Below are 24,000 nucleotides of genomic sequence, written 5' to 3'. Positions count from 1 at the left end.
ACTTTCCTCCCCCTCCCCCCCTCATACTGTCACACCCCCTCCCCCTTTTCCTTATTTCCCTTTAAGTCAGGTGCTTGGCCTCTGTAAAAGTGCAAAAGGAGTAATTTCTTCACTATTTCCCCTTTGGCACTGTTTCATGTGTAGTCAGGTGGATGGGTGCCTCCGGTAGGCGTTTGGTTTGCACTACGAGGCTGTGGTCTTCATGCGCTTAGCAATATTACAGATTTAAGTCACTTAATCTGTGGCTTTACTTAATTCCTCTGTCTCCTCCAAGTACTGTTCGTTTATTCTTTCTGTTGAATTCATTGTCACTGTTTAATTACTACTTGGTGAATCAGTCCTCTGGTGTCAAGTTTTGACACCAGAGGATTCTCTCTCTCTTTTTCTCTCTCTTTCTCTCTCTCTCTCCCTCATGGTGTACCGACCTATGCCATAAAACTTGACACCATAGGCTTCTCTCTCTCTCTCTCTCTCTCTCTCTCTCTCTCTCTCTCTCTCTCTCTCTCTCTTAGGAAAAATGCAGAAATATTTCAACAAAAATGCGGTCGCATGATAATTTTGGTAGCCTAAATGGCTAGTGATTTCAGTACCACTTCGAGTTTTACAGGAAGCTTTCTCAGCTAGGCTAAGCTAAACCCAGTGGCTCTCCACGACAGCTGTTCTATCTGACTCTTCTTGGTCGAATGGCTCACATTTCTCTCTATGGAGTCTTCAAAACCGATGGAAGAAGGCATTGTAATGTCGACATCTTTCATCTCACATACATACATACATACATACATACATACATACCCATCTTACCATAGCCAACTAAGTATACCTTTCTTTCACTTCTGATGCGTCACTTCTTGAAAGTTCATCGTCCTTATTTTCCAATCAAAATATCTATCCGCAATTAAATTCGTTGTACAAAGGATGCGGAGAATAGAAAAAATAAACAACAAAAGTATTCATGTTTTGAGACTACAATAATCCGGGACATTCGCAAATGCCGTAGCTTTTTTTTTTTTTATTTTTTGCTTTAAGTGGTAACTAACACTCTAACGTTGAGCATAATACGAGACAGCTCCTCATTCTTGCAACGGGAAAAGGTAAGCTATAAACTAAGTCTGTATTTGTGTTTTCTTGGGCTACTCTTGGTTTGAAACACCAGACAGGAATCATAGACAAACAAAGGTACGTTTGACCAGTTGTTTGTGGAAATATGCTGTATATATTTATGTATATTTAAGATGTATATATTTCATAACACAACCTTCTCCTAATATGTGATGTCATTTCTAACAAGAAGTAATTTAGCTATTAAGACAGTGAAAGGACCTTGTCAATCCTGGCCCGAATTTATTACCGTAGCGTCAGATGTTTCTGTAACAGTGTCCCTGCTAAAAAAGTTTTTGACCTTTGACCTGTACATTTGCCCTTTGAAAATTAGAAACAAGTTAACCATTTCATTTTTTTTTTTTTTTTTTTTTTTTTTCCATGGAAGTACGCTAGTCCAAAGGACGGACCAGCTGTTCCTTTAGCCTATTCCAGTATTTTATGACATTTTTGGCATTTTTTGGTCGAAAGGCACATAAAAACAAACAGACCACTAATACTGGGCTAACACTTTTTATATCAACTTCCTTCTTACACAAAAACAAATGCCAAACAGTATTGGCCAATATTACTACTAGAAGTTCCCTCTTAAACCTACATAAATAAATCACTTACATAAAATACATTCAGAGGTTCAACAGAATTGATTAATCACATACACTACACACACACATAGACCTAGCGTAAACGGCTAATATTCTCACATAAACGTCGCTTTTAACAAACACACAAACACCAGCAGCAGTTCCCTTCTTAAAAAAACAAACCAGGAACTCACACACAAACAGAGACCAATCGGAAATCAATCACACTCTCAGACTCCCCCTCTAACAAGCACCTAAACAGACCCACACACTCAAACAGAACAACAAGCAAACGCCAAGCAGAAATAAATTACATTCCTACAGACTTTCCCCTCTGACAAGCACTTAAACAGACCCACACACTCACAAACAGAACAACAAGCAAACGCCAAGCAAAAATAAATTACATTCTTACAGACTTTCCCTTCTGACAAGCACGCAAGCATACCTCCCCAACACATCCACCAACACAAGCACACCACAAAGAAAGGCCAGACAGGAATGGCCTCTGATTCCAGACCCTGCTTTTGTCGTGTATGCCCTGTCGTTCCCATTCTAACCGACACAGCCATGCCAATAAGGACTGTCCCCTTCATTCTTTCAGGTACAGACATACCAGAATCAGCAGTAAGAAGCTGCGCAAGAGGGTCGTCCAGAAGAACGGAGAATGTAATGTCACCCCGTCCAACGTCGCGAAAAGGCGGCGTCGATACCTCCAGGATATCTTCACAACTCTCGTGGACGTCCAGGTAAGACTACTTTACACAGGTACGTAGGGGACATCTAGGTAAGCTTAGTTTACATACGTATGTAGGGGACATCTAGGTAGGCTTAGTTTGCATGCATATGTAGGGACATCTAGGTAAGCTTAGTTGGCATGTGTACATGGGGGACATCTAGGTAAGCTTAGTTTACATAGGTACGCAGGGGGCATCTAGGTAATCATAGTCTATGTCGGTACGTAGGGACATCTAGGTAAGCTTAGTTTGCATCAGTACGTAGGGGACATCTAGGTACGATTAGTTTACATCAGTATGTAGGGGACATCTAGGTAAGCTTAGTTTATATCAGTACATAGGGGACATCTAGGTAAGCTTAGTTTGCATGCATACATAGGGGACGTCTAGGTAAGCTTAGTTTGCATGCATATGTAGGGGACATCTTGGTAAGCTTAGTTTACATGGGTACGTATGGGACATCTAGGTAGGCTTAGTTTACATAGGTACATAGGGGACATCTAGGTAAGCTTAGTTTACATAGGTACGTAGGGGACATCTAGGTAAGCTTAGTTTACATGGGTACGTATGGGACATCTAGATAGGCTTAGTTTACATAGGTACATAGGGGACATCTAGGTAAGCTTAATTTGCATGCATACAAGGGGGACATCTAGGTAAGCTTAGTTTGCATGTGTACAAGGGGGGGCGTCTAGGTAAGCTTAGTTTGTATGCGTATGTAGGGGACATCTAGGTAAGCTTAGTTTGCATGTGTACATAGGGGACATCTAGGTAAGCTTAGTTTGCATGCATACATAGGGGACATCTAGGTAAGCTTAGTTTGCATGTTTATGTAGGGGACATCTAATGAAGCTTAGTTTGCATGTGTACATAGGGGACATTTAGGTAAGCTTAGTTTGCATGCATACATAAGGGACATCTAGGTAAGTTTAGTTTGCATGCGTACATAGGGGACATCTAGGTAAGCTTAGTTTGCATGCGTACGTAGGGGACATCTAGGTAAGCTTAGTTTGCATGTGTATGTAGGGGACATCTAGGTAAGTTTAGTTTGCATGTGTACATAGGGGACATCTAGGTAAGCTTAGTTTGCATGCATACATAGGGGACATCTAGGTAAGCTTAGTTTGCATGCTTATGTAGGGGACATCTAATGAAGCTTAGTTTGCATGCGTACGTAGGGAACATCTAGGTAAGTTTAGTTTGCATGCGTACATAGGGGACATCTAGGTAAGTTTAGTTTGCATGCATACATAGGGGACATGTAGGTAAGCTTAGTTTCCATGTGTACATGGGGGACATCTAGGTAAGCTTAGTTTATATACATACGCATCTGTACGTACAGGACATCTAGGTAAGCTTAGTTTACATAGGGGACGCCCAGTTAAGCTTAGTTTACGTAGGGGACGCCAAGGTAAGCTTAGTTTACATATGTGCTACGGGGACGTCTAGGTAAACTTAGTTTGCTTATGTACCTAGGGGACGTCTAGGCAAGCTTAGTTTGCATGCGTATGTAGGGGACATCTAGGTGAGGCTTAGTTTGCATTTGCAGGGGACATCCAGGTAAGCTTAGTTTGCACGTGTACGTAGGGAACATCTAGGTAAGCTGAGTTTATGTACACACGTAGGGGACATTTAGGTAAGCTTAGTTTGCACGCGTACATAGAGGACATGTAGGTAAGCTTAGTTTGCATACGCACGTAGGGGACATCTGGGCAAGCTTAGTTTACATAGATAAGAAACGTCCAGGCAAGCTTACTTTACATACATACATAGGGGATAAACAGATATACTTAGTTTACATACATGCATACAAAGGGACATTTGGATAAGTTTACATATATACATAGAGAACATGCCAGTAAGCTTATTTTACATAAATAGGAAAAGCTCAGGTAAGCTTAGCTCACACACATACTTAAGGGAAGTCCAGGTAAGCTTCGTTTACATACATACTTAGAGGAAGTCCAGACAAAACCAACTTTGAGTTTGCATACATAATTACATAGGTGAATGGTATTTATAACCACGGCTCACAATGAAGAAAAATCAACGAGTATTGTTTACATTAAGAGAATTTTCTAACCCATCGCTTTAGGTGGTCTTTATTCAGATTCAGCACAAAGGCATTTTATGACTAATAAAGGGTAGGGTGTACAAGGTATGCAGACATTACTCATGGTGTTTAATACGAATCAAGTTAGCAGCGCGACAGAATGACTGTGCACTGAACAACATTTTTTTATTATCTACTAGGGAGTTTTACTTCCTGTTAGCAATGGTATACATGTGGTCTTATTAAAAAAATAATCACACAACTGATGATTCTTTAGAGACAAAAGGTCAGAGAGAAGGAGAGGAAGAAATATTAGGAAGAGTGAGACGACTTAAATTGCATGCACACCGTAAGCAGTAGTATCGATGGAATTGCAGTAGCACATAAAATGACCGATAATAATTAAATGTTTAAACCTAAGTTATCCAGTCATTAATCTCAACATATGCTTACACTTGTAAACAGTTGTTAATAAAAATAAGATTAGGTTAAATATATATAAATCTCTAAGACTTATTTCAGATAGTTAATCTCCTATAGTCTTGGGATATTAGAAGATTTCAATGTCAGATTTGTACACAACATAATAGTTTGCCTCTCTAAAAGATAGAAGGAAAATGTGGAGTATATTCTAAGAATTATTGAAGATACAAATCTGATACGTCTTCTTTCCTAGCTAGCAACATTGACTTATGTTTGTGAGTTTGTAAGTATGTATGTATGTATGTATGTATATACATATATAATATATATAATATATAATATATATATATATATACATACATACAAACAACACGAATATAGATAAATATATATGTGTATATATATACATATAAATATATAAATGCTCGTGTTATTACCGGTATTCTTCTTAGACACGAAGACATATCATTCAGTTGCATTCCACATTATGAAAATGAAACGAAATGCTCGTGCGTAAGTGTGTGCGGTCTCTCTTCTAGCGAGACACTGATACCACCAAACCCTCCCACCCTGGCCTATAGCACAGCAGTACCGCCAAACCATCTTCTTCTCTATTTCCTTCGCAGTGGAGATGGACGCTCCTCGTCTTCGCGATGTCCTTCATCACCTCATGGCTCATCTTCGCCGTCATCTGGTGGCTCATCTCCTACACACACGGCGACTTCGAGGAGACGCACCTGCCTGACAAACAACCGGAGAGCGGGTGAGGATTTGATTGAGTCGAGCGCAGATGTTATTAGTTTCTTTTTATTTGTATCGTAGTTTTGGTGCGTTTTGATGGTATTGTTTTCACACCGCGCGTCCATGTGATATATTTATAGGAAAATGATGCGTTTATTTATGTTTGTTTATTTACTGCTGAGTGACCATGTTTGGTACATTTTCGTGGTATTGTTTATTGTACGTCCATTTTCAAATGGCATATCCATTCTTATATATATATATATATATATATATATATATATATATATATATATATATTTATGTTTATGTTCATTTATATAGTTTATACATATTTTTATCACATATATATATATATATAATATTTTTATGTTTATAATTTATATATATAAACATAAATTTTATATATATATATATATATATATATATATATATATATATATATATATATATATATATATATATATATATATATATATATATATATATATATATATAATATATAACATTTTATGTTTATTTATATTTATGTTCATTTACTGTTGAGTGACCTTGACTTCGGTAGAACCTCTACTTAAACATTCATCAAATTTCCGAGATATCTGGATGATGAAAATAATATTCATCTCGTTATTTACATGACCATTCCCCATATATAATAAAATCGGACGTTCATTTGTATTTAAATTTATTTCATGTTGAGTGACCATGACTTTGGTAGAATATCCACTGAATATTCATCAAATTAACGACATGTTTCGATAATTATATTAATATTCATCTCGTTCTTTCTCTCTCCCCGCAGGTGGACTCCTTGCATCATCAACATCTTTAGTTTTACCTCGTGTTTTTTATTCAGCGTTGAAACCCAACATACCATCGGTTACGGCTCCAGGCACACGACGGAGGAATGCCCTGAGGCCATCTTCATCATGTGTATACAAAGCATAACTGGAGTCATGATACAGGTAATCTTTGCCACAGTCTTGAGTTGGGTGGACGTAGTCATCTTTGTCATGGGTATGCGCGTAGTCTTTCTGTATTTCCCATTACCTTCTGTTACTTCTTTCGAATGAAGACATATTCTTTGGAAGCTTGAAGATCAAGTTAATGGCCCCTGTGGTAGGCTTGTTCCATATGAATAGGGTTCGTCTTCTAAATAATAATAATAATAATAAGAATAGTATTTAGAGAGTCATTTGACAGGTAACCTTTATCATAATCTTTATCACGAGTAGGAAAAGGACTATTTTGTGGCAGTACCAAAATATTACCCAAGTCTAGATATAGGTAGAGGAATAGCATGGGTTGGCAAAGTAGTCATCTCTATCATGGTAAACACATAAAATTTAGCGAGTCATGTGACAGGCGACCTTTGCCATAATCTTTATCGTGAGTAGGCATAGGACTGTTATGTGGTAGTACGTGCGAAATTATTACCGAAGTCAAGTTATAGGTTGAGGAAAAACTGTATCAAATTCTGAAAACACTTGGTACTCAAGAGCAGTCCTTATCAGTTGCGCACGAGGCTTTAATGGAGTCATAAGCATGTAGATAAAGAAAGATAATGACCCTTTTCATAAAAATGGTGATGTGTTTTAAGCTTAGGTCCTCAACATGAATGAGAAGGAGAAAGGAAAGGCCTTTATGAAATGGGTGTTACTCTGTTTACAGTTTCCAGATCTTCATATAATATTTATATCATCAATGTATCGCCTTTACCAGCCTTCAAAGCATAGTTATTAACCTGGGATCTCATTCCCCTTTGAAGACCTTTTTATCATGGTTAACCTTCTGGCATTCCTTTCCAGACTTTCACATCATGGTTATTCCCCATTGCATCTCTTTTCCAGACCTTCACAGGGTTGTCGACTTTGTAAACCGTTTCCAGACCCTTCTTATGACAATCGTGACAGTCTCCTCTTAATTCCAGGCTTTAACATCACATCAGTTACGAATCTCATCTTTCCAGGTCTATATATTATGGTCGTGACCTTAGTATCTCTTCCTGTTTCCAGAAATTTCTCTTGTTATAACCGTCAACTGGAAAGCTATTATTTTATCCAGGCCTTGATTTAAAACCGTCATCTGGGGAATTCCAGTATTTAGCCCTTCATTTGAGATTGTCACCTAGGAACCTGTCATTTTCAGGCCTTCGTATTAGGCCATCACTTGGAGATCTCTCCTTTCCAGGTCTTCGTATCATGGCCACCACTCGGGGATCTAACATTATAACCATCATTTTGGAAGGACCGGAAATTGAGGGTTTCATGACCACCTCACGGGCATTTCACTTCCGGCACCCTTCCCATAACCGGAGCATCTCCTTCCCTTCAAGTTCCCTGCTTCCCCTTTCCAGGCCTTCATGGTGGGCATCGTGTTCGCGAAACTGTCGCGGCCCAAGAAGCGCACCCAGACGCTCCTGTTCTCTCGGAACGCCTGCCTGTGCCTGAGAGACGGGGAGATGTGCCTCCTCTTCCGCGTCGGGGACATGCGCAAGTCCCACATCATCGAGGCCCACGTGAGGGCGCAGCTCATCCGCAAGAGGGTCACGAAGGAGGGGGAGGTGCTGCCCTTCTTCCAGTACGAGCTGGACGTCGGCTACGACATCGGGGAGGACCGCATCTTCTTCATCTGGCCCATGACCATCGTGCACAAGATCAACGAGAATTCGCCCCTCTACGACCTTTCGGCCCACGATCTACTCAGGGAGAAGTTCGAGATTGTGGTCATCTTGGAGGGCGTCATCGAGTCCACAGGTGGGTGGGTGTATGTGCTTGTGTGTGTGTTTGTGGGTTTATAAGCACTTTACCATATACTCGATGGGACGTATACTGAATCACTTGCAGTCGGAAATAAAAAAAAATCATAAAAATTTAATAAATCCACGGGTGTGTTTGTGTGAGTGTGTGTGTTTGTGTGTTTATAAGCACTTTACCATATGCTTGATGTGCTATCACTTGAGACGTATACTGAATCACTTGCTCTCGAAAATTAAAAAATCATAAAAATTTAATAAATCCACAGTTTTCTTTGTGTGTGTGTGTGTGTGTGTGTGTGTGTGTGTGTGTGTGTGTGTGTGTGTGTGTGTGTGTGTGTGTAAGCCCTTTATCATATACTTGATGTACTACGCTCTGGGTATACAGAATCAGAATCACTTGCTCACGAAAATGAAAATTCATAAAAATTTAATAAATCCACTGGCGTGTCTGTTTGTGTATGTGTATGAGTGTAATTACTTTATCATATACTTGATGTGCTGTCACTCTGTACATGTACTGAGACACTCAGCTCTCGAAAATGAAAATTAATAAAAATTTAATAACCGATAAAGAAATAAATAACAAAAAAAATTTCATGAGCCCACAGATTTTGCATTTTACCTTTTCCAGTTTCTTTTTTGTCTTCCTCTTTTTATGTTATTATCCTTTTCTCCACCTCTTCCAATGTTATTATCCTTTCTTCCACCTCTTCTTTTCTTATTTTTTATGCCTTATGTTATTATCCTTTCCTCCACTTCATGTTATTGTCTTTCCTCCACCTCTTCCTTTTCTTATGTTATTATCCTTTCCTCCACCTCTTCCTTTTCTTATGTTATTATCCTTTCCTCCACCTCTTCCTTTTCTTATGTTATTATCCTTTCCTCCACCTCTTCCTTTTCTTATGTTATTATCCTTTCCTCCACCTCTTCCTTTTCTTATGTTATTATCCTTTCCTCCACCTATTCCTCTTCATGTTATTGTCCTTTCTTCCACCTCTTCCTATTCTTATGTTATTAACCTTTCCGCCACCCCTTCCTCATCATGTTATTATCCTTTCCTCTACCTTCCTCTTTCCTCTTCCTTCATTATAAGACCCTAACATTCCCCAAACATTCCCCAACAGCTCTAAACTTTCGCACCAGACGGTCATTTTTCCTCTCGTTCGCACGACAGGTATGACCACGCAAGCCAGATCGTCGTACCTGCCCAACGAAATCCTGTGGGGGTACCGATTCGAGCCCCTGGTCACGTTCAACAAGAACACGGGCGAGTACCACGTCGACTACTCGCTGTTCAACAACACTTACCAGGTGAACACGCCGCTCTACTCCGCCAAGGATCTCGACAGGATGAACAGCCAGGAATCGACGCCAGGTGAGAGAGAGAGAGCTTCTGTTATTTAGAACAGTTATGTTAAGGTTAATGTTCTTGATTTTTTTTTTTTACATCTGTTACGTGTTGAAGTTGATATTCTTATTTTCCAGGAATTACTTTCGTCTATCACATAATTGTATCTTTTATATTTTTTTTTTTTTAGCTCTTTGCTTTTTCTTGGTCATGACGCTGCTTGGGTTGATATAATGTTTACGTTTATAAAATGTTAATTTCCGATGTCATTATCTATTATCAATTCTTGCTCGGAACTTTTGGCAAGGCTTTAAAATTACATTTTTATATTTTATTTTATTTGTGTAACTTCTGGTTACACTAACTTGTATTTATACATTGATATATTCGTGAGTATTATATATACATATATATACTTTATAGATATGGATATAATATATATACTATATATTACATATATATATATATATATATATATATATATATATATATATATATATATATATATATATATATACTGAGGAGCGATATAATTATTTTTATTGAGGCTAAAATTAGGGCTTACATTTTAATATAGCGCAAGTACAGTTATTCGTAAAAAAGGCTTCGCTAAACTCTACGGTACCATAATGCCACGTTTCACTACCCAGGACTCTTGGCCCAAATAAACTGGTTTAATGATTTCACGAATTCATAAGTAATAATAAGGAACTTCGTGAATGCCGTTCAATATTGCATGAATATTTAAATATATTTTATAAATCGTCTAATGTATACTTAATTAACAAGTTAAAAACGTTTAGCTAGGTTTAAATTTATATTTTCATTGAAATATATTTTTATTATCCCTCAACCCAAAGATTATGGCCTTCTGCCGCGCATGTATCAATATTCTTATCACTTCTGTATTTTCAATACATATGTTTGTATGTATATACACTCATTTTATAAATATATAGTAAAGATCAAAATGTAACTTAAAATATTATACAAAGGTTGCAGTATTACGATTGATAATGGAAAATAAAAAGAAAAACTTACACAATACGGTTAAACCTGTTTGAAGCCTTCTCACACATCAGATTCATGGAAATGTGGTGTTTAATAGAAATAAAACCTGTCTTAATAATAATCTTAATAATAATAATAATAATAATAATAATAATAATAATAATAATAATAATAATAATAATAATAATAATCTACTCCCGTCTTTCGGCGTGATCTCGGCAACCAATCAACAGCGCGAATTTCCTCCTCAGCCAATCAGCGGTCAGCATGTATTATAGATCCCCTGCTGACCATCTCGGATATGACGAGCAGGACTCACAGCGAATAGATAATAATAATAATAATAATAATAATAATAATAATAATAATAATAATAATAATAATAATAATAGTTCTAGCCTCCAGGTTCGTATATATAAAAAGCAATTGAGAATCAATATGGGAGATAATTTTTAGTGTTGGAAATTTTGAAATTGATGTTCCACATAGACGACTCACTTGTTTGAAATTGATTTTATCATTAGAAACATCATTTGACTGGTTTTACAATTAGAAATTCAGTTGTTTATATTATATAGCATCTTAAAAAGTCCTCACATTGCACATACGTCTGGCACTGATTTTTACCGGTTGAATTCGGAATTATGAATAGCAATTTGGCTAAAGTATCAAACTAGGCACGAACCTTCATCAGGAACCGGTTCAATCCAAGAACCTGGCCCTATCTACTATTCACGAACGTTTTATATCTGCTTATGAACCGAAGTTTGAAATTATCTTTATTCCATCGATCTTAATAGTTTTAGCTTTATTTGTAACTGGTAGACTGAAGAATTGTATTCTGAACTACGCATAAATCACCCATTCGAAATTTGACTTCACCAAAATCGATCCAAACCACGCGTGAACCACTTTGACACACAACTCCGTAGGGGAGTAGTGCCGTCAGTGTACTTCACACGGTGCACTGTAGGCATTACTTATAGGTTCTTTGCAGCGTCCCTTCGGCCCCTAGCTGCAACCCATTTCATTCCTTTTACTGTACATCTGTCCATATTCTCTTTCTTCCATCTTACTTTCCACTCTCTCCTGACAATCGTTTCAAAGTGCAGCTGCGAGGTTCCCCTCCTGTTTTATCTTTAAAGCCTTTTTACTCGCAGTTTCCGTTTCAGCGCCGGATGACTTCGTAGGTCCCAGCACTTGGCCTTCGACCTAAATTTTGAGATTCCTTCCCATTCCACTTTCAGCACCCACGTGCAGATAGCTTTGTCTTTCTCACCTGAGCTTGGGTCTCCCACGCACCTGATAACATCATCAATCAGCAAAGGTGTGTGTGCGTGTGTGTGTGTGTGTGTGTGTGTGTGTGTGTGTACCAGGTTGCGAGGGGTTTGGAAAGCAACAAGGCGGAATGGAAATAAAACCGTGAAATATATATGACTTGCAGAGGAAGAATTCAAAGGGTAGAATTATTTCTTAGCGTGAATAACAGATGCGTGGACGGTATCCATAAACCTGTGAAGTTATTTTAGCCATGGGTAAAATGGATAAGTTTCTGCAGGAAATAATTTTAATAAAAACAAATTATTTAATGAATAATTATTTTGAATGGCTTCACTGCTGCATACATAATTTCAAAATGCTCATATTCACGTATTACAATAATATATAAATTATTGATTAATGAAATACAATTTCAATTCCGTCAATTCTTAGCCATCCCTGTTGTGTAAAAAAAATTAATAATTGAAAAATATTTTCAGTGAGAACAATATATTTTTTATTAAATATGAAATAAATAACCGAGGTATTTTATCTTTATATAAACAACACCACGAAAACCCAGAAGTTTGTCAGTAACTTAGAATATGAAAGCAATTATTGAGCATAGAGGTTCTTTTGCAATTTTGAAAAATTAATTGGATCTGAGATTGATATCAAATAGCAGACTAAAACACTCTAGATATCTTATGTATTACCCTGAAATGGATGACAGTTCCAATTATGATACTTTTTAAAATTACCTTTGTCAGAATAATCCAATTCTTAGTAGCTTCTCCAAAAGGGCTTGTTTTGACTCAGCAAAGGACTTCTCATTGTCTGGATTCCAGTGCCATCTGCTGGAGACTTGGAGAACCTCTATAAGTACTCTGGCAAAAGATTGTGTCCTCGAGTGATAATACTTTGCCTTGTTCAGACTTCAGTGTCATCTGTTGGGGAGTTAAAGAACCTTTGAAAAGTCTACTTCAAAACATAATTGGATTTTCTGACGGTATACTTATCTTCAGGTAGACTTCAGAGGCATCAGTTGGAGAGTTAGCAAACGTATGAAACGTGATTATATAATCAGATTATTTTATATATAGTGGGAATAAAAGAGTAACTAGTCCAGTTTGTGGACATACTTGACACAGTGCCATCTGTTGGAGAGATGTTGCATCATTAAACAGTAGTTGTTCATCATAAGATGATTACGTCTTTCGCATGGGTACTGGCCCCGGGGTATGAAATTATTATATGTATATCATACTTATTTTTCTGTACCTTGTTGATCTTGGAGGGAAAACTTTATTTTGATGCACCGTTTCAATATGTCACAATACCTGTTGCCAATTTTGTCGTCAGTGGGATGAAAGTCTCTCTCTCTCTCTCTCTCTCTCTCTCTCTCTCTCTCTCTCTCTCTCTCTCTCTCTCTCTTTTCCTTCAATACTTATTCTTTCAGTTGTGAATACCAATGAATTGGCCAATTTCTTTTTTGTTTCGAGAGCATTCAAATTATTTTTGTAATTTTTTTCATCTGGAAAAGTAAAAAAAAAAAATCTTGAAAACAGAGATGACAAATTTAATTATGAAAGTGTAGAATGGAAGATTATTAATCTAACCGTCTTTGAAATTAATTATACCCAGGAGCACCAACCAGTGAAATCGATCTTTTTAATAGCCAGATCGTTTCCTGGGACTTTGTTACAGCTGTAATTGCTTGCAGATTAATTTTGTATTTTTTATGAAACAGTATGTATTTGTCTAGCGCGTGTGGGGACATTAAGTAAATCACGTGTACAAAAATGGATTTATCTTTGCAGCCTCTGGGAAAATCACTTGCACAAAAACGGATTTTTCTTAGCGGCCTTTCAGAAAGTCACTTATACAAAAATGGATTTTTCATAGGAGCCTTTCAGAAAGTCACTTGTACAAAAGTGGATTTTTCATAGGAGCCTTTCAGAAAGTCACTTGTACAAAAGTGGATTTTTCATAGGAGCCTTTCAGAAAGTCACTTGTACAAAAATGGATTTTTCATAGGAGCCTTTCAGAAAGTCACTTGTACAAAAGTGGATTTTTCATAGGAGCCTTTCAGAAAGTCACTTGTACAAAAATGGATTTTTCATGGAAAGTTTTTACAAAAATGGATTTTTCATAGGAGCCTTTCAGAAAGTCACTTGTACAAAAATGGATTTTTCATAGGAGCCTTTCAGAAAGTCACTTGTACAAAAATGGATTTTTCATAGGAGCCTTTCAGAAAGTCACTTGTACAAAAGTGGATTTTTCATAGGAGCCTTTCAGAAAGTCACTTGTACAAAAATGGATTTTTCATAGGAGCCTTTCAGAAAGTCACTTGTACAAAAATGGATTTTTCATAGGAGCCTTTCAGAAAGTCACTTGTACAAAAGTGGATTTTTCATAGAAAGTCACTTTCAGAAAGTCACTTGTACAAAAGTGGATTTTTCATAGGAGCCTTTCAGAAAGTCACTTGTACAAAAATGGATTTTTCATAGGAGCCTTTCAGAAAGTCACTTGTACAAAAATGGATTTTTCATAGGATCACTTGTACAAAAAAATAGGAGCCTTTCAGAAAGTCACTTTAAGAAAATCACTTGTACAAAAGTGGATTTTTTTCTTTAGCAGCCTTTAGAAAATCACTACAAAAGTGGATTTTTCATAGCAGCCTTTAGGAAAATCTCTTGTACAAAAAACGGATTTTTCTTGGCAGCCATTAAAAAAGTCACTTGTACAAAAGTGGATTTATCATAGGAACCTTTCAGAAAATCACTCGTGCAAAAATGGATTTTTCATAGCAGCCTACAAATAACGGTTCTATGGCGTAGCATCCAATGCTTTTAATTAAACGTCAAGAGGAAAGTGTAACCAGGTGTACGAACCAAAGGAACTTGAAAGCTCACGTTATTGGAAACATCGACATCATTTGGGTTTAAACGGCAATTTCCATGGAACAATAAGCATCAGAATCAATTTCTTAATGAAAGACTTCTATTTATGCCTGCTTCAGAATCACAGTAAGATCCTGACTGCTACAGTTACGAATACGATGTTTTGTAATCTGTATTTTGTACTCTGTATTCTACGAGTCCTTTTGACGTGTTCCTCAAAATCTCGCGTAATAGCCCTTGGAAATTACAGAGGGGAGATGGTTGCGACCTGTTATTAATAGATAATTACTTGTTTCGGTTTGAGGCGCGTCTCTCGACATTATCGAAACGGTAATAATTTAGTGACGAGGATTATTCAGTGATGAGATGCAAGGTTCGAAGAAATAGGGATGGAATATTAATGTGGAGTTGTAATAACGGGTCATTGTGGAAGCCATTGACACTCGGTGCTATTCGTTTACGCTAGGAGAGCTGTTGACCCCTATTTGACCTTTGGAGAGGTCAAAATGGCGGATATGGGTGTTGAATACTAAGGTCATTGGTTCTTTTAAGTGCGCAATAAATTTCTGTTATGCTTATTTTACGTTTATTTTGTTAATTGCCATTGATGGATTTGTTATTCTGTTATTTTCACTGTAATTTGTAGCAACATGGCGTCACTGATTAAATAGTATTTTTTTACTTTTTCTTCAGTACTTATTTTCCAACACTAAGGAAACTATAATTATTAGTAATTAATTTTTTTATAAACGGTATCTTAGTTTTGTGGTTACATAAATACCTAATTTTCGCGTGTACACATGGATCACACACATATACACACACATATATATATACATATATATTTATTTATTTATATATATTATATATTTATATATATTATATATTTATATATATGTATACATATGCGTGGTTGTGTATGTGTATGTGTGTACGCCCACGCACATGTATACCGAACTTCTTCAAAAAAGGATACATTACTTCCCCCAACAGAGGATTTTTAAGACACCAGTCAATTTATTTAAAAAAATGCTTATTCTAAATCTAAAGTATTTGTGATAGCTTTCTATGCGCAATCGTATGTAGTTAGTGTCTCACTGGTAAGTGTAACCAGCTTTCTTGTTGTATTGTTTAACCTGTAGTTATTTTGTAGAATTTTCTCTTGATAAATGATCTTCTTCGTGTTTTCTCTTGGTATAATCTCTTGTGTGTGTGTGCTATTGTTATATGTATTTCTGTATCGTAGACATGTATTGTAGAGACTTTCTCTCTCTCTCTCTCTCTCTCTCTCTCTCTCTCTCTCTCTCTCTCTCTCTCTCTCTCTCTCTCTCTCTCTCTCTCTCTCTCTCTCTCTCTCTCTCTCTCAATAATTACATCATACTAACTTAATGAATGCTGCCTTTATCTATCATAATTAGTCAGTTTTTGTACTTTTTTTCTTAAATCTCTCTTCTCTCTCTCTCTCTCTCTCTCTCTCTCTCTCTCTCTCTCTCTCTCTCTCTCTCTCTCTCTCTCTCATAAAGAGGTAAAAATTAAACGCTCTGGAAGAAAACAAACAGAAGAAATGGGAATGAATCTCTCTCTCTCTCTCTCTCTCTCTCTCTCTCTCTCTCTCTCTCTCTCTCTCTCTCTCTCTAGTCTTGAACTGTACACGTAAATTCACGTATGTATACATACATATAAAAGCACACACACATATACGTATATCTACTTTTTTCTTGTTTTCTATTTCCATCTCAAAATCAGCCTGCTGTCTATTTACGTCTGTTTTCCTTCCGCGTCATCTATTTTATTCTCTACTTACCCTCTCTCTTGACCTGGTGACCTGTGTTGACCTCCGGTGAAAATGGGCAGAACGGGAGGATGAGGAAATTCAGGCCGTTTCACCTGATCAACAGATCACTTCTACGCAAGGTACTTTTTTTCCCCTTCCCTTCCAATTCTTGTTTTTTTTTTTAAGATTTAGGCCTAGTTATAGCTCAGACTAGGCCTATTGGTCTTAAACTAGGCCTAGTGGTCTTGCTTCTAGACTAGTCTTGGCTTCTTTCTCTTCCTTTTTTTCTAATCAACTGTGAATAATGTCAGTAGGTCTACTTATGCTTTCACCTAGGCCATAGTTGTATTGCATCAAGACTTACCTACTATTCTTTTTTTTAATATTTAGGCCTAGTTATAGCTCAAACTAGGCCTATTGGTCTTGCATTAATTATTCTTGGCTTCTTTCTCTTCCCTTTTGTTTTAATAATCTCAGCAGGTCTACTTATGCTTTCACCTAGGCCTAGTTATATTGCATCAAGACTTACCTATTATCCTTTTTATTAATATTTAGGCATAGCCTTAACTCAAACTAGGCCAATTGGTCTTGCATCTAGACTAGTCTTGGCTTTTTTCTCTTCCCTTTATCTAACGAACTTAGTAGGTCTACTTATGCTTTCACCTAGGCCTAGTCATATTGTATCAGGACTTACCTATAGATTTTTTTGTATCCTGTTCAGTAAGTTTAACTGTACTTTAACCCAGGCATGGTTACCTTTCTTTTAGTTTTGTCCTGATATCTCTATTAAATATTTCTTCTTTTAATAAACATAGCTATATCTAAAGAGAAATCTAAGTTATCTTACGCCTAGCTTAAGCCTCTTGCTATGCAGAATTGATTTTGTTGTCCTCCTCAATAGCAGTTGCTAATAGTTTTGGCCTTTTACTGTGCTAAATAAATTTATAATGTCAATAGGCCTAGTTTTTCTTACACTTAGGCATCTAGAAATAATTTGTACTTTAGAGTGATCTTATTTCTTCATGTTCATGTCTCATGTAGGCCTAGTTTTTCTTGCACCTAGGCCGTTGGAAAGTCTCACAATAAGCCTAGCTACCTTGCATCTAGGCATACCTTACACACTGATTGAATAAGTGTCATTTTCTTCCTGTTTGTCCCATAGTTAAACAGGCCTAATTTTTCTTGTACCTAAATTAGCCTTAGCTTTTTGTTTATGCTATGTTTTTTTTTTTTTGTTAGGTCTAGTCTTTCTCATTCTTAGACCCAGTTATCTGTGCAGAGAATCCCGCGATCATGAACTAAGCTCATTCCTCTTGTTAAAAGACGAACTTGAATAACAGACTACTAATATGTTTTAAGGACCAGCTAAGATATTAGATTAGCATATCATAGTGCATTAGCAATGGCTAATCCTTCCTTTTAAAGACTGCCTGAGTTACTTAGACGAAATAGGCCTTATTCAGACTACCCTTTTTATATTGCAAAACTAACCATCTCGATTTAGAAACTAGCTTTCATCTTTGATTAGAGTGATGATTTTATTTAGTAGCCTTAGTATTTTACCAAATTTTTCCTTTTAAACACAAAACTTTATGTTTGACACAAGCATCCCTTTTCAAAGACTGGTTTTGAATTAGAATATATTAATGTATATATAGCCAAGCCTTTATATCCGTGTACACCGATCCGGTCTTGTTAAGATTTATGCTGATATTATCCTCTAATAATTCTGCTTTTAAAGACTCTCTTTGATGTTTGGCTACATTTTTTCCTTCTCCACAAAGACTAATTTTGATCTTTGATTAAGCTCGGACTTTTAAAAGACTGGAATTAACATTAGGCTAAATTAACCTGTTTGATGACTAAAACTAAATGAAACGAAATAAATCATGTTTTTGTACAAAAGTAGCCACGATATTCAACTAGAATAGTGGCTATTAAAGACTCACCTTCATATTAGAGTGAAATCTGCATTCATTTTTAAGGACTTTACTTAGAATTACGCCGGATTAATCCTTTTTAAAAGACTGCCCCACATATTATACGAACCTAATCCCATTAGCAGACAAGTCCTAATATCTGACTCCCATTGCTATTATTCTTTGTTAATATTCTTTTTCGTCTAGATTTTCCATCAGCGCTTTTTACCCACTGTTGTTAAATTTCTCTCATATTGACATGCGTCTGAACTAACTTTTTTTCCTGTCAGGTCTAGCTAATTTTAGACCTAAGCCTTGTATTCCGTTTTAGACCTAAGCTATTAATCCTCTCACCCGGATGAGCATTGGCTTCAGACGACTAATTTGATTTATTTTTTTGTCTTTAAACTTGTAATTTTATTCTGTGCTTGACTATGCTTGCATTCATAATTTGTCTTTAATTCTGAAATCGCCCAATCTCCAAAACTTAAATGGTCTAATTGGAGATGGTTGCTTTCCACTAAAGGCTGATTCACATTATAACATCACGTCACCGACACATCACGTCACGTCAGAATACGGGAGAATTTCTTGCATGTAATCAAATGGACTTGTTCACACCATCACGTCACGTCTCCGTCAAGCACACGGCATCCACCGTCACATCACGACACGTCTTCTTGGAAAGAATATTTTGACGTGACGTGACGGTGGCTTATGCAAGTTTCTTAACGTTAAATCTGTGAGTCGCTGAGATTGGGCGCGAACTGAACGGGATCGTGATGGAAAGTGTGAATACAAGACACGGATGATGGGACGGTGACGTGACGTGATGTGTCGGTGACGTGATGGTGTAATGTGAATCAGCCTTAAAACGTATTTCAGCGAAAAAAAAATCCATAATGCCTAACAGTGTGTTGATTACCTCCAAGAGTGTGTTTGTAATTTACTTTATGTGTTTTATTTCTATGAAACATTTGTGTTTTGTTAGCGCTGTTTAACCCAAGCTTGCACAAATTTGAAATATGTTTTTAAAATATTTTTGACTCCGATGCGTCATGATTCCTTGAATTAATTCATCTAAAGTTGTTGTTATAAATAATGAACTCATTTGCTCCTTATAACATGCGTTACATTATTGATAATAAAAAAACTCGGTCTGGTCATGACATGGACGGGTGATCAGTAATGAGAACCAGAAGCAAATGACAAATAACCTCTGACCATCTTCAGTGGCACTGGACCGCGGGTCTAGCAACCTCACCGCCGAAAGGCAGGGCTTTAACAAGTCATTCGTTAATCTTTTTTTATTATATTTTTATATAAATTAGATTTGGTTAGAACTGATTTATTACTGGTATTACTTATGGATTTTTAACTCAGTTTTATTCGTAATCAAAATCTTTGAAAAATATTATCAAATTACTCTTAATGTAACAAACTGATTAAAGTTAATGCAGTCATTTAACGTGAGGTTCAAAGTTCATAGGTTTAATCACCTATGAATCATATGTATGTATATATGTATATGTATATGTATATATATATATATATATATATATATATATATATATATATATATATATATATATATATATATATATATATATATATATATATATATGTGTGTGTGTGTGTGTGTGGGTGTATATATATATATAATATATATATATATATATATATATATATATATATATATATATATATATATATATATATATATATATATATATATTCTGTGGATAAAGTTATCACCTCCACAGAGGCCCTCAGCAATACGGAAGGTTCAAAAGAGAAGATTCCTTATTTCCAAACTTTCAGAGGCTAGTCTGCCTCCATCCTCAAGTAACCAAACATATACCTATATATATGTGTGTGTGTGTGTGTATAAATATTTCCGCAGTGCGTCAAGACCGTTGCAGACCGCCCAGTAACGCAATATTAGACGCACAAAAAAAGATTATTCAGAGATAATTACCAATCCTTCACCCGCCATCACCGCTCGGCGACTGTTTAAAAGCAGGTACTACTGGCTTCCGTGTCAAAAGATCATTATCCCTTTCAGTAGCGGTAAGCACAATGAACGGGGATTTAGGGAGTACCTCCCCAGGACTAGGGGAGTACCTTCGTGAACGGGGACTAGGGGTGGGTGGATATTATCTCCCTAGGGCAGGGGAAGGGGTGGGTAAGTTTTGCTCGGTTTGATTTACAAAAATGAAAGTTGCCGTGTTATCTTAAGTTATCGTAAAAGCCAGCAGTTTTGTTTTTGCTTAATGGCTGCATTGATAATTCTATATTTATAATTAGGAATGAAATCATGTAAATAAATCTACATAGCCGCAATAAACTTATTGGGATACAGTTACTAAGTTTAGCCGCAATAAACTTATTGGGATACAGTTACTAAGTTTATGAATCAAATTAACGAGAAGATTGAAAGTTCGTATTCTGTAATGCCAGGGATACCAACTTAGACTTTGTGTGTTATCAGGCGTACCAACTGAAGACGTGTCATATTACTCCGTGACATTAACAGGAAAAATTACTTATGATGTCAATACTGTTTTGTGTATGGATAAATTTACCTATTTGCTAATTAATATTCATTTTAGTTTAATAGTTTTACTGTTTTTTCACTTATTATTCACTTCTGAGAAAGCTTGTATCAAAAGTTGATGAAGCTTTCGCTGATTTTATATGAATTTGTGTACATTTTGACCCAGTAGTACCAACAGTACCAATACCAAAACCTTTAAAAACAACTACAGAACAACCACTCCCTGTAAAAACTGGATCAAAACACATCACAAACACACAAAATCAGTTTTCATTCAAACCGAACAGTCGTCTCTGTGAGGTCAACCAACATGGCCGCCATTTAAGTTGCAGAACGCGAAGCCCAGTGGTGGTCTCTCTCTCTCTCTCTCTCTCTCTCTCTCTCTCTCTCTCTCTCTCTCTCTCTCTCTCTCTCTCTAGATCGCATGACATCTATGCATAAGTCAGTCCTCAGGCCTCTAAATATAGCTGGCGTGAGACTGTGTGCAATTGCAGATTGAATTTTTGTTGCATTGCTTGCCTAATATCTCGCTCTCTATGGTGATCGTGAATACAAACGAGCACAAACACACATATACACGAACGTGTATGTGTGTATGTGTATATATAGATATATATGTATATATATATATATATGTATGTATGTGTATATACTGTATATACATATATATACACATATACATATAATGTAAGCAAGAGCAATGCTGTTAAGGTAAATAAAACCCATAAGTATGGAGAAATAGACATAATTGTAACATCGGGGGAATGGAAGTGGTTATTAAATTAATTAAATATTCATAATTGCTAATAAGTATTCATAATTGTAATTAAATTTTGAATGTTTATAAGGGATGAAGCAAGAAAAGTAGCAGGGTTCGTGCAGAATATTGGAGAAAGATATTGATGAGCCAACTCCACTTTATGGAAGTGAAGTGTGGATGTTGAATTTGCGTAGTATTTATGACGTAAGAATACTTGGGAGCTTAAGAATGTGGAAATACGTAAGAGGTGATAAAATGATGTGTTGTGTGACGTTGAGTAAGAGTGTTTTAAGAGGGTTTGGTCATGTGGAAAGAATGGAAGGCAGCAAGTCAGCAAGAAGAGCGTGTATTTCAGAAGTGTTTGGGGCAGAAAGAGAGGAAGACCTAGAAATGGCTGAATAGATGAAGGGAATAAGACATTGGGTTAATATTCTGAAAGTTTGCTTCATAACGGGTTCATTCACTATTCAGCTGTTAAAGTGTATTAAACAGTAAGGAAGATTGTGTGACTAGCAACCTCATTCCAAAGTTTCTTGATGCAGATCTGAAAAGTGGTCAGTTAAAGAGTTGTCAACTCAAACGAGCTGCAAAACTTTGAACTGTCAGAGAGAGAGAGAGAGAGAGAGAGTTTAAGCAGAAAATATTTTTGGAAAAAGGTGCTAAATTGATGCCAAAAACGTGCTAGCATGTTACCGTCTTTCCTGAACACAAAAATGGGAAGAGGTCCTGTTGTTTACTGATGTACATACACTTGAAGAGTATGGAAAACAAGCACTAGTGAAGAATAGCAGTGAGAAGAAGATGAAGAAGAAGAAGAAGAAGAGGTAGAAAGAGGAGGAGGAGGAGGAGTAGGAAGGAAAAGAAAAGAACAAAAATAGAGTGGGTGAGCAGAGGATAAACTGCTCTAGATTTAGAAAGCTGAAATAAAAAAAAAGACATAATGAAGACAGAATGCAAAAAAAAAACGTTTACAAGGACAACGATGAGAAATGTGATTGGGGTATGAGGAGGAAGAGGTGGGAAATTAAAACAACGGCATAAGTAAAAGGACAAAGCCTCAAGGAACAAGGAAAGGAAAGTAGTAAAGGACAAGGAACGCATAAAATGAAAAAATGAGGAAATCAGAAGAAGAAGACAACGAAATACAAAGGACAGTAACGATAAAAGAAACAGGAGAGGAAAGAAGGATTATTAGGACATGAGGAACAAGGGATCAAAGAAGAGGAATGATAATCGCTGGGGGAAAATCGAAACAACGATAAGAAAATCGACAAGGAAAGAGCTTTAAATTAACGCTGATGGGAAAACAACAAATGCAATGACGACAAAACCAAAATAAAAACAAAAGCAATCAAAAGGAATAGGAGGCAACGAACAAGCACAGAGCAAAAACAACAGCAAGCGAAGGGTCAGGAGGGACAAAACTTCCCCATGGCGGAGAAGTCATGTGAGGACTGGCTTGACCCTTAAAGGCATCTCTCTCTCTCTCTCTCTCTCTCTCTCTCTCTCTCTCTCTCTCTCTCCCCAGACCTCCCAGCCGACGTTTCTAGATGTCGTCGCAAGTGACATGACGTACTTAGTTTTTTGTGAGTGCGACGCAGACTGAATTCATGAAAAGTAAGACGGAGATACAAGCCGCTTAAAATTAATTTTACATCTCCTATTCAGCTCTTTAGTATAGTTATGCTAATTATGCTAACGCTGCGAGGTTCCACGGCTCCATGGTAGAGGGGTGAAAGTTCTGTAGGTTCTGCTGTCGTTCCTGTGACCAATGTTTTTGCAACGCCTTCGTCTGACATTGGGTTATGCGTTTTGCTGTTTGTGGAAAAAGATGATTTTTTTAAAATTAGTTTTTTGTCGTTTTGGTGTGACTAGATTCTCCAAGAAAAAAAGATATATGTATATATATACATACATATGTATATATATTGTATATACATAAATAAATATATATATAAATATTATATATTTACATATATACATATACATATATGTATGAATATTGTATATACAATTCTCCATAAATATTATGTATATATAACATATTTGATATAAGCGACATTTGTATACA

General features: G+C 36.5%; 1 protein-coding gene across 11 annotated transcripts in view; it reads left to right on the top strand.

Moving 5' to 3' along the window:
- The window catches only part of LOC136834911 (ATP-sensitive inward rectifier potassium channel 12-like), a 359,204-nt gene that overhangs the window by 319,716 nt on the left and 15,488 nt on the right, over window positions 1–24,000 (top strand). For 6 of the 11 annotated variants that reach the window (XM_067097737.1, XM_067097738.1, XM_067097735.1 and 3 more), the window contains 5 exons: window positions 2,287–2,431; window positions 5,522–5,658; window positions 6,442–6,604; window positions 7,996–8,395; window positions 9,572–9,772. In XM_067097737.1, coding sequence (XP_066953838.1) covers window positions 2,287–2,431; window positions 5,522–5,658; window positions 6,442–6,604; window positions 7,996–8,395; window positions 9,572–9,772 — 1,046 coding nt within the window. Of the gene's footprint in view, window positions 1–2,286; window positions 2,432–5,521; window positions 5,659–6,441; window positions 6,605–7,995; window positions 8,396–9,571; window positions 9,773–16,773; window positions 16,834–24,000 lie in introns of all 11 variants that reach the window. The other 5 variants (XM_067097742.1, XM_067097733.1, XM_067097731.1 and 2 more) reach the window with 3 other exon arrangements.

Source organism: Macrobrachium rosenbergii, chromosome 54 (genome assembly GCF_040412425.1).
Source record: "Macrobrachium rosenbergii isolate ZJJX-2024 chromosome 54, ASM4041242v1, whole genome shotgun sequence".
Lineage (NCBI taxonomy): Eukaryota > Metazoa > Arthropoda > Malacostraca > Decapoda > Palaemonidae > Macrobrachium > Macrobrachium rosenbergii.
The sequence above is the reverse complement of the archived record's forward strand: the minus strand, read 5'-3'. Positions and strand labels throughout refer to the sequence as shown.